This window comes from Cucurbita pepo, unplaced genomic scaffold (assembly GCF_002806865.2).
Source record: "Cucurbita pepo subsp. pepo cultivar mu-cu-16 unplaced genomic scaffold, ASM280686v2 Cp4.1_scaffold000232, whole genome shotgun sequence".
Classification (NCBI taxonomy): Eukaryota; Viridiplantae; Streptophyta; class Magnoliopsida; order Cucurbitales; family Cucurbitaceae; genus Cucurbita; species Cucurbita pepo.
In genome coordinates this window covers 16,706-28,899 of record NW_019646487.1, presented here as the reverse complement: position 1 = coordinate 28,899, position 12,194 = coordinate 16,706, and the positions used below count along the sequence as shown (strand labels likewise).

General features: G+C 36.8%; 1 protein-coding gene across 1 annotated transcript; it reads right to left on the bottom strand.

Moving 5' to 3' along the window:
* Positions 1-4,980: 4,980 nt before the first annotated feature.
* Positions 4,981-9,212, bottom strand: LOC111784549 (fructose-bisphosphate aldolase 3, chloroplastic). Its single transcript, XM_023665208.1, has 6 exons — positions 8,934-9,212; positions 7,041-7,310; positions 6,824-6,933; positions 6,595-6,685; positions 5,637-5,906; positions 4,981-5,445 (listed from the first exon to the last, which is right to left on the bottom strand). The coding sequence occupies exons 1-6, from the start codon at positions 9,084-9,086 to the stop codon at positions 5,167-5,169; spliced, it is 1,173 nt and encodes a 390-aa protein (XP_023520976.1). The 5' UTR covers positions 9,087-9,212; the 3' UTR covers positions 4,981-5,166.
* Between the last annotated feature and the right edge of the window lie 2,982 nt (positions 9,213-12,194).

Here is a 12,194-nt window from a genome sequence, read left to right as displayed (position 1 = left end):
TTTTTTTTTTTTTTTTTTTTGTTAATTTTTAAATTATAATTAGGATCTCAAAAAAAAATTATAAATTATTCAGAATACTAATAAATAAGTAATGCTTTTAATAACAAAATATGGATTTTTATTTTAAATATTGATTAGAAAGAATAATAATAATAAAATGATTTAACTTTTAAAATATAAAACTCAAATTAAATTATTATTTATAATGCTAATGGGCAAAAAATGGAAATTTAATAAATTTATTTTTTTTCTTTTTTTAATTTTGATCAGGAAAAAGAAAAAAAAAAACCCATCAAAATTATTTTAATTAATAAATAAATCTTATTGTCAAAATTTTGTATTGTTATTTATACTGATAATTATTTTATATTTTATTAATTTTTAAAGAAAACATTTAAAATATTAATCTTGATCATAATCCAATATTATATATATGTGTTATAAAGATTAGTTGTTCGCATCTGTATTTACATTATTTAATTAAAAAAAATAATATTTTAATTTCTATATATTTTTTAATCTAAAAAACTGACAAAAACTCAGATTAACCCATCTGTCAAACTATTTACAAAAAAATAAAATGACCCAATTTCCATCCAAATTTGGGGATTTTAAATTACTATTATTATTATATTTGCTGTGTTGGGATTCACAAAGCCCTAAAAAATTAGTCCAATTTTTGTGGCCCAACTTTTCTTTTCTTTTTTTTACGAAGGGCTAACGAGATGAATCATTCATTTTAAATACTCCCGAGTCATATGAACACCTCTACTACATAAAATTAGAATATAATGTAGATTTTTTTTCGGTCGAGCTCTAGCAAACCCCATCTATGAAATCAGGGTTGGCTTCTATCAGATATCTCTCCTGGAGTTATTGAATCATATAAACACTCCTACCGCATAAAGTTAAAATACAGGCAGATTTATTTTTTTTTTAGCTCGATCTCTATTAGACCCCATCTATGAAATCATGGTTGGCTTCTTTCAGGTATCTTCCTTAAGGTTATCGGGTCATATGAACACCCCTACTGCATAAAATTAGGAGGCTGGCCATGAATACAGGTAGATATCGAGGGCAAAAATGAGTCACTATTAATAATAGCTTATGTTTTTAGCCTCTTTCTTTCGGACTATTTTGTAGTCATTAGTCAATAATATGATATCAATGTAGTGTCGGTTTGTATCTATATTATTTTTAGAGTTCAAGGTTTAAATCTTCACTTTAAAAAAATCTAATTTAATAAATCAATATATAACGTAGCCCGCATCTTATTAGCATACAACCAAACATACAAGATGAGCCATGGACTAGACCTAAAAAAAACAATGAAAGAAAGAGTTTGCACCAAAAAAATTGACTATCACATACCATTTCATCTCCAAGTAACGTGAAAGAAAGAGATTCGGAAGTAGAGATTCTAAATGGGATATTTTGTTTTGAGCTCATGGAAGCCATGTGAGGGGTTGGAAAAGAGATGGTTGTCGAAATTGATTTAATTATGAAGGAATATACTATAATAGTGATCTGATCTGATGTTGAATAATCATATTAATGAAAGGCTGTTGATTAATCATATATTATATCCAAACATTGCCTCTACCTAACCTTAATAAATATATAATGTTGTTATTCAGACACCAAGATTGGAACCCCATGCTGAGGCTGGTCGCTCAATTGCCCAGCATTGTAACAACAAATATTCAAAAACCATAATTTTTATAACATCATCTGCCGGATTTCTCTCCTTTCACTCTCCTTCTTAGCTTTCTACTTAATTTTATCTGATTCTTGGGAGTTTTTATGGACACATCCTCATTTCCGTGGTCGAAAAGCTATGCCTTCTCGAAATATTCAACAGTTTCTTACTTGGAGACAAATGAAAAGATGTACTTCAATTCAAAATCTAAATTTTCAATCTAACTGTCCACGCTAAGAATTAGAGCATCCCAATGTTTTCGGTTGAATTTATAGAATCATTATCATCCTCTGATTTGTGATTCTTGTTAATGTTTGGTCTTGTACAATCTGTCTTAACCTTTTTCTCCACAATTCCAACACGTTACGTTTTGTCTATTTAGAAAAAAAAAATTGGTTCTTTGATTTTGATTGGCCTTTGTTTGGAACTTTTGATTTACTTCTTCTTTGGTCAACACTAAGAGTACTACCAGATGAATCCTCAATTTCTCATCTACGAATACTTTCACTAAGAACTACACTTCAGATTTCATCAAACTTCAATTTCTCAGACCTCTGGGAACGGTTGATCATAGCAACAACAATATCCCAAGACTCGAGATAAAGATAACATCAAATCAATGCTTTAATTTCATTTTCAAAATTAATTTCAATTCCACTGAACTCAGTTGACTTTCAATCATATTGAATTCATTTATATAATCTACAACAGACCCACCTTCAGACATTTGTAGATTGAAAAATCTATGCATCAAATACATCTTGTTCATAGCTAATGGGTTTTTGTACATGTTCGACAGCGCCTTCAACAAATCTAACGTTGTCTCCTTGATGATATTGAACACCACATTTTTGGACAGCGTCAACCGAATCAACCCTAGGGTCTATTGATCCTTGAGCTTCCACTGCTCCGTGGTTATGGTATTCGGTTTCACCCCCGACAGGGTTCATGAAGATCTTTCTAGTACAGATAATCTTCATTCTTCATCTCCCAGGAGTCGAAATCTAATCCATCAAACTTCTCAATTCTAATTTTTGAGCTTTCCATCTTAATAGTTCATGGTGAATCTCGCCTAACTCTGATATAAATTGTTAGGACCGCCTAACAACACACTCAATTTAGATAAACACAAAAAAGAATATGAGAGAAAATGGAAGGAAAAATACTGGCCACAGACATATATTGATGACTTCAAGTATATCTCGGTAACATAGAAGCATAAATTACATTTTCAAAGCACAGTAAAAAAATATATATAATTTAATTTAATATATATATCCGTAGAAAATATGGCTACTATAATATCTTTCTATATATATATATATATATATATATATATATAACTATTAATTAGGTATAAATAAGCAACAACCTCCTTAACCTAACAAATAGTTTCAAGCAAAATAATAATCTATGAATGAGTCGAAATGATATCCGAAATAGAGTGATCATGAGGATATGAAATCATGGTTAAAAAATGTTGACAAGAATGGAGTATTACTACATATACAAATAAAGTAAGCATTTCTTTTCAATAACTCAATTAGAATAACTTCAAAATTAAGAACGGTTTGGTTTGTAGCAGTCCTACATTAGATGACTTTTTAGACATTTTCCTAGGAAGCATGTGAGTGAGAAAAAAATATGCTAAAAGAACTTGTGTTAGTTTGTGGGAGTTGATCATTACTCTTAAAAATAGTTTAAAATAAGTAGGTAACGTGGTCATGTTACATGAGAACATCGGAGTCATCATGTATCCAATCTAGATTCTAAATTTTGGCCTGAATTTTAGGCATGAGACGTTATCGATTGAATTGTAGAAAGTTATATTAGAAACATTTTTTTTTTTTTTTTTAATCCGATCCTTAGATATTTTATAAGTAAATTTGCTAGTTGATTGTTGTTATTATAGGTGCATGACAAAATTAGGAAGTTCTCATGCATAATTAAACTAATTCTTTAGTTACTTATAAATCCAAAATTGAGAGGTTTATTTCATTATTGTCCTTCTCATTATACTTGAAATGATACTCAATTTCATTATCTTTGATTATTAGGTGACAAAGAATTTATACCAATTATCATAATCCTATTACACCTAAAACAATACTCAATCTCGTTGCCATTAATATCATATACATGTTAGATGAACACAACTCTCCACAATGGTATAATATTGTCCATAATCTCTCGTGACTTTGTTTTGGGCTTCCCAAAAGACCTCAGGTTTATAATCAAAGAATATTATCTCCATTGATATCAAACCTCTTGAGGAAACTCTAAGTAAAGCTAGGAGAGTTTATGCTCAATGTGGACAATGTCATACTATTGTGGAGAGTCGTGTTCAACTTACAATACATACATTTTTTTTTTCTTACTTCCAACATTTTGCACCGTCTTTATTATTATTTTTCTTTCTTTTCCTTGTCCTTCTTCTTTTCTTTTTGAATTTTTTTTATTGATAAAAAATATTAAAACTCAATTGTTTTTATAGTTTTTGTGACACTCTAAATGAGAGAGATGCATGAATAAACGGAAATTAGATCCGAATGAAGACGATCTTAAGAAGAATAGGATGATTAAGAAAATTTTAAAAGAAATGAAAGCTACTACTTAAACCAACAAAGTACACATTTCTCTTCGGTGGCTAATTATAAGAACTTCATAGTTAATAGTGTTTTGTTTGAAGCAATTCTATGTTGGGCTTGTGTTAATTTATGAAAATAATCTTTTAAGATAGTATCTTGCTTGAAGCAATTATATGTTGGGCTTGTGTTAGTACGAAGGATAGTCTTCTAAGATAGTATTTTCCTTGAAGCAATTATATGTAGAGGATATCGAGACTATCAGGTGTCGAATCTTGGGCATAAATCGTTACAATTTTATTTAAAATATATTATAATATTCAATCTCGTATTTTGTGCATAGAAATCACTATCTAAATTGATTAACCTATCGAAATTGAACGCTATTTTTTTTTTCTTTTAATGTGATATTTCTAGATTTTGTATTGAAATGTATGGGTTCTTAGTATTTATACGAAGATTATATGTTTTTTTAATTTGAAACTTGCATTAGTTGAGTAAACTTTACGATAATTATTAATTTACTCTCCAAAATCCTACCTTTTGTAATTCTAATTTAGGTAATAAATTTCTTTTGTTTGAAGTATAAAAGTTTGTGATAAATATGATAAGTAAACACAATTAAAGAATCTAAAACTCACGTTATCATTAAAGAAAGTAATCTGGCATTAGTTTAATTCATTCAATCCAAACTTATAATTTTAAACGCCATGAATTACTCATAATATGAAAAGATTGTAGGATACAATTTGCTTACTCTCTCAGTGAGTTTGCTTCTCACAGCTCTTATTATGGAGGGCTTTATCCTATATAGAAAAAAAATGTGTTCTTCTTCAAGGAAGGAGGAGAAGGAAAGAACACACATTTGACTACCGACGAGGCTCAGTAAGTATATCCCTTCACGAACATTCCCCTCTTGGCCTCGTCGCTTTCACCATCGGCAGAGTACTTCCCGAGCTGAGCAAGGGAGTTCGCCTTGGCACGCACCAGAAGTGCTTTCTGCGCAGCCTCAACGTTTTCAGGGTTTCCTTGCCATGTCTTGAGTACGGTGTTCTGCAACGCACGGGCGTAAGAGAAGGAGACATGCCAGGGGTTGGGGCTTTGGTTCATCGCATTCAGGTTCAATGTTGCTTCCACTTCAGACTGTCCTCCAGATAAAAACTGCATACAGAACAACAAAAGATTTAATTGTACTGTATCTGCTATTTAAATGAGTTTGTTGAACAAAGGAATGCTAATGCATCCCGACCGAAGAGTCGAGAACTGTACACAAAGCCAAAGATCGACCCAGTTCATCTCCTAAAAATTGTTCAGCAGATAAACTAGTTGAAAGGTAGTTCAATAGTTCATACCATGATTCCAGGGACTGCAGGAGGAACTCTTCTACTGAGCATCTTTAGTGTGTAATTGGCAATAGTTTGAGGAGAGGCCTTGTCCTTGTGTTCGGCCCCGGGTGTTACCATGCTAGGCTTTAGAAGGATTCCTTCAAACAGAACATTGTTTTCGGCCAAATAGAAGAATACTTCTGACCAGACCTTTTCAGCCACTTCAAGTGTCCTATCAATGGAATGGTCCCCATCGAGAAGGATCTCAGGTTCTACAATAGGGACAAGCCCATTCTCCTGCAATCAAAGTGAGTGAATCATGAAATCATTATAATGAAATCATTATAACCACTCAAGCCCACCGCTAACAGATATTGTCCTCTTTGGACTTTTTCCTTCCAGGTTTCCCTTCTAGGTTTTAAAACACGTCCACTAAGGAGAGGTTTCCACAAGGAATATTTTGTTCCCCTCTCCAACCAAGGTGGGAACTCATAATCCACACCCCTTGGAGGCCCAACATCCTCGCTGGCACACCGCTTGGTTTGTTAGCGCCCAAGCCCACCGCTAGCAGATATTGTCCTCTTTGGACTTTCCCTTCTAAACTTCCCGTCATGGTTTTAAAATGCGTCCACTAGTGAGAGGTTTTCAGCATTCCCCACTCCAACCAACGTGGGAACTCACAAGCATAGACACTATACGGATATGAGATACAAATCCAACATGATACAGTCATAATGACACATTAAAGTTATAATATACATTTTTTTAAATATATCATCTATACCATAAATAAATTCAAAGCCAATAAGTTTATGCAATTTGAGTTAGGATTATGACGAATATTTGACCTATATTGACTTTGTAAAACTATTATCAAACAGATATATCTAGTGCTAACAAACATGTTCAACAAGTAAACCAAACTAAAGTATTTCTGCTACTTGGTGATGGTAATGGTAAACAAGTTCATTGAAGAGCCATATACCTGAGAAATGGCCGCGTATCGTGCAAGGCCCCAAGCAGCTTCCTTAACAGCCAGAGCAGAAGGACCACAAGGAATGCTAACAACTGTCCGCCTATACGATTTATATGGTTTAGATTTTGCATAATTAAACCAAAATAAATGCTAAAGAAGAAAACACATGAGAGTCAATCAAAGCAGTAAACTACATATTAATTTGCGACTCAGGTTCACCAAGAACATGCTGACTTACCACTTCGCGAAACGGGCACCTTGCTTATAGTATTCGGCAGATCTCGAAGCCAATCCATCTAAGCCTTGACACCAAGATTCACTGTTGGATCCTGGCAGAGGAACCAAACCCTGAAACCCACAAAATACAAATATGAAACGAAACTCGATATTCAGAAACTTCGCATAGTTGATACTAAGCTGTTTTCTGTGTATTAAAAGGTAAGAGGACAATTTACCTTGTCAACTTTAATACCAGGCATAATTTTTGCATCCCGCAAGCAGTCGACAAATTTCTTCCCATCTGTGGTTGACTGGTAAAGTGTTTCCTCAAAGAGAATAGCACCAGATATGTAATCGCCCAAGCCAGGTGTGGTCAGAAGAAGCTGTCTGTAAGCTTGTCTGTTGGTTTCGGTATTATCCAAGCCAATGGATGCTAACCTCTTCCCACATGTTGCATTGGACTCATCAATGGCAAGAATACCACGTCCAGGAGATGCAACTGATTTCTGAAAATCGAAAAATATAAAAAATTACTGGCTTGATACAAGGAAACCAACCTAATTAAAACAGAGTCACAACGTTACAAAATATGAAGGTTATCCTGCCATTTTGCAACGTTGAATGCAAGCTAGTATAAGTTCTGCGAGAGATGATGACTGTTTCTTCTGAAGTATTCATATTTAGTGAGATATGAAAGATCGATCTAGTATATTAACATTATGAAAAGGGAAAAAAAGTCTATTGCTGACATGCCGAAAAGCTCTGAATCTGATCCTTTCAACAAGGATAAAAGAAGATAGGTCATTCACCCCAAAATACAACAAGAACAATAACAGCTCAAGCCCACCGTTAGTAGATATCGTCCTCTTCGGGCTTCCTCTCAAGGTTTTTAAAAGGCAGAGGCGTCTACTAGGGAGAGGTTTACACACCATTATAAAGAATGCGTCGTTCTCCTCCCCAACCGATGTGAGATCTCACAATCCACTCCCCTTCAGGGCCGACCGTCCTCACCGACACTCATTCCCTTCTCCAATCGATGTGGGACCCCCCAATCCACCCCCTTCGAGGCCAGTGTCCTTTCCAGCACACTGCCTCGGGAGAAGTTTCCACACCCTTATAAAGAATGCTTCGTTCTCCTCCCCCAACCGATGTGGGATCTCACAATCCACCCCTCTTTGGGGCCGAGCGTCCTCGCTGACACTCATTCCCTTCTCCAATCGATGTGGGACACACCAATCCACCTCCTTCGGGGCCCGTGTCCTTTCTAGCACACTGCCTCAGGAAAGGTTTCCACACCCTTAAAAAGAATGTTTCATTCTCCTCCCCAACTGATGTGGGATCTCACAATCCACCCCCTTCAGGGCTCAGCGTCCTCACTGGCACTCGTTCCCTTCTCCAACCGATGTGGGACCCCCCACCAATCCACCCCCTTCGGGGCCAGCGTTCTTTCTGACACACCGTCTCGTGTCCTCCCCCTTTGGAGCTCAGCCTCCTCACTGGCACATCGCCCGGTGTTGGGCTCTTATAACATTGTAAGAGTCTAAACCCACCGCGAGCAGATATTGTCCTCTTTAAACTTTCCCTTTTGGGCTTCCCCTCAAGGTTTTTAAAACTCGTCGGATAGGGAAAGGTTTCCACACCCTTATAAAGAATGTTTCGTTCTCCTCTCCGCCCGAGGTGGGATCTCACAAGAACAGACTACTGTCACTAAGAACATCTAAACATAACGGTCAAACTTACCTCTCTAGCGAAAAAATACTAGGACATGCAAACATGAAATAAAGCGAGTAAAATCCATCTCTGAAACGGGATGAATTTACAGAGGACGGGGGAAATGCGAAACACAAGGCATAAAAAGAAGATCGCAGAAACGAGTAAACTTCCAGGAAAATTAAAAATCAACTTCTAGGTCAAGGTCTATAGCAACAACAAATTCGAGCACCGATAAAGACAGCAGAAAACACCACAATCACAAACGTTCAAAAAATCCATCACGATCAACTCAAAACTCCCATGCATGTAAAATGAAAGATCAGATCCAAATGCCTAACAACAACCCTCACGCCTTTCCAAATCATATCCCTAGGTCAATCGCCACAAACAAACAACGATCTAAACCAAAAACTCACCGCGGTTTGAACAAGCTCATCGGAGTAAGCACCAGCACGGATAAGAAGGGAAACACGGCGGCGTGAAGACGAACCACGCTTCTGAGAGAAGGATTGTTGGGCGATCCACTGGGAAGAGGAGGCGTTCAACTTGGCGAAGCTTAGACAGGCCATGGCTTCAAGAACAGCGAGAAGAATTGATGGGGCAAAATAAAACACAGAATCGAATTGGGTTTGGGGCTGATTTTATTGTGGGAATCGTTAGGAAAAAAACAAAAAATTGGCTACTTGAGTTGAGGTGGGCTGGTGGATCGCCGTGGGCGCGATTGAACAAAAATGGTAATTTTAAATGCGAGGAGAAAAGTTTTTGTATTGGGAAGTCCGCCAGGGGCAAGTGTGGGGCGATGCAAGTGATGTGCTGTCAAATCGGTCTCTATCCATCATTTCTACAATATTACCCAATCATTGTTTTTCAACCATATAAAGCTAAAGAATTCGAGAAGAAATTACACTTTGTGGGTACAAAATGTACGACGTATGTATACATCACATGTAGAGACTCCTAGACACCCTAGGACACTCCTCTGTAGCTTCAAGACTCTCGAACGCTCCCCTGCCTCGATCCGTGGCATCACTCTCCTAAAAAAGAAGAGAGAAAGGGATGAGTATAAGAATACTCGGTAGGTAACCTACTCGTAGATTCTTTTCACATTCTTATCTTGTTAGGTATCCACGGCATTGTCTCGAGGTTCTAAGGAGTGCAGACTATGCTCCAACTCTCTTTTCTGTAACTTAGGTGACTTGTTCATCTTATGCAATGAATGATCAGTGTCCTAAAATGAGGCGTGACCTCATGAGTAAAAGGGGACAGTATGGCTAGATTTGAATCAGTATCGCTCTCTAAACATCATTTGTAAAGGTTAGCTGACAACCCTTTCACGGAACCATACTACCATTAAAATCGAGGTTCAAAAAGATGAAGTGAAGTCCTAAACTGATTTCTATACAATTCAGTTTAATGGACGATGTTGAAGTGTTACTTGTAGATACATATATAGGTAGATGTATAAGTATACGAATAGATACATGGACATAAAGGTTCATTAAGTTGATAACAATTTATTACATGCATTCTTAGTTACATATATTAGGTACATAAATAAATTGTGTTTAATTAGGGACATGTTTTTAGTTATATGGATGGTATTGGATAATGTCCCAAATTACCTCTGTATATACATATTTTGGCACTTGGTGGAAGACGTAGAAAAACAATTTAGCATCATTTTCTAATTATACAAAGTTCTCTTCTCCTGATATATATATTCTATCAAAGATACATGCTATGATTTTAAAATATGAAGACTTCATACATATTGTATGTTCACATGCATCTGGGTACATTTTCATATGACTAGTACGAAGACGTACTTTATGATGTTACAATATGATATTATGTATACTATGATACTCTGCACGCATCCTTTCCTCCATGGTATACCAGCAGCGGGAGTGTACGCTAGCTGTGGAATTTATCGATATAAACCCAAATCCAGTAGTTGGAGCTTCACCCAACCACAGATAGCCAGTGGTACAAATCAATACATCTTCTTATAGTTCATGGGAGTATTCCCATCATTGGTGTAGGCAATAGTTGTTGGATGTTACAAACGCACTCTTATGGCAGCAGGATAGCAATTGTAACGATCAAATTTTTGGAATAAAATCAAATCAAATAAAAATAAAATAAATAATTAAATGTAATTTCCCCGAAAATCGAGGGATTTCTTGGGAGACTTTTATTGTCTAATAGAAACATTCCTATTTCTCTAATTTTCCTTATTGTCTATTGGGAAATGTCTTGAGATTATTTTTATATTTTTATGTCCAACCTTTTACATCCCTTGAAAATGATGTTCTCTCCAAACTTTCCTCCAAAACGTTGGGGTTGCTCTTCAAAGGAAGAATCGAGTGGAAGAAAGGTATTGATGTCGGGATCATTGTGTCAAAAAAGGTTGACCGTCGGAAATCGGTGTTGAGGACGTTGTGGGATCGTCGTCGGAATCGGGGAGACAGAAATTAGGGTTTCGTCGCTTGTCGGGTAAGGAAGGCGAGGATTTTGGAATCGGGTCGAGCCGCAGACGCATGCCCAACAGCTCCGATAGCTTCACACGCGTCACAATGCGGCTCGACTCGCAAGTGTATGAAATCGGCTCAGTTCAGTCAATTCCCGCAACTCGGCTTGGCGACTTAGTTGGTCAGCTTGGCAGCTAGGCTTATCAGCTCGATATCACTATAATATATCGATTTCAAGGTTTTCGGCTCTTCCGAAGCCAATTCTACCCTTAGTTTTACCATTTGAGGTCAATATGGTTCCTAACCGTCAAAGACAGATTAGGTTGGGAGTTTATTTTGATAAATAGATTTAGCTATGGTATATTATGAAAGGTTCCTAATTTTTTATGCGGTTATTATAGGACGTATTTAACAGTTGGGATTAGCTTGTTGTCAGTGACTTCGGCCAAGGTCATCGAGGTAAGTGACCTTACTGTTGGAGTTAGTTTACTACGTGTTGTATGATGGTGCGTGCCCTGTGGCCCCTGCAGGCACCATGTTTTATTATGGAAGAGGGTAATCTACAGAACCCTCACGTAGTAAACTAACTCCAACAGTAAAGTCACTTACCTTGATGGCCTTGGCCGAAGTCACTCACAACAAGCTAATCCCAACAGTTAAATACATCCTATAATAACCATATATAAACTTAGGAACCTTTCCTAACATATCCTAGCTAAATCTCATGCTATTTATCAAAATAAACTCCCAACCTAATCTGTCTTGGACGATTAGGAACCATACTTACCTCTGATGGTAAAACTAAGGGCAAAAACGGCTTCGAAAGGGCTGAAAACCTTGGAATCGATATATTATAGTGATATCGAGCCGATAAGACTAGCTGCCAAGGCGACCAACTAAGCCGCCAAGTCGAGCTGCGGGAATTGATGGAACCAAGCTGATTTCATACACATGCGAGTCGAGCCGCACTGTGTACACGTGCGAAGCTGCCGGAGCTGTTGGGCGTACGTCTGCGGCTCAACCCGATTCCAAAATCCTCGCCTTCCTTACCCGACAAGCGACGAAACCCTAATTTCTGCCTCCCCGATTCCGACGACGATCTCACAACGTCCTCAACACCGATTTCCGACGGTTAACCTTCTTTGACACAATGATCCCGACATCAATACCTTACTTCCACTCGATTCTTCCTCCGAAGAGCAACCC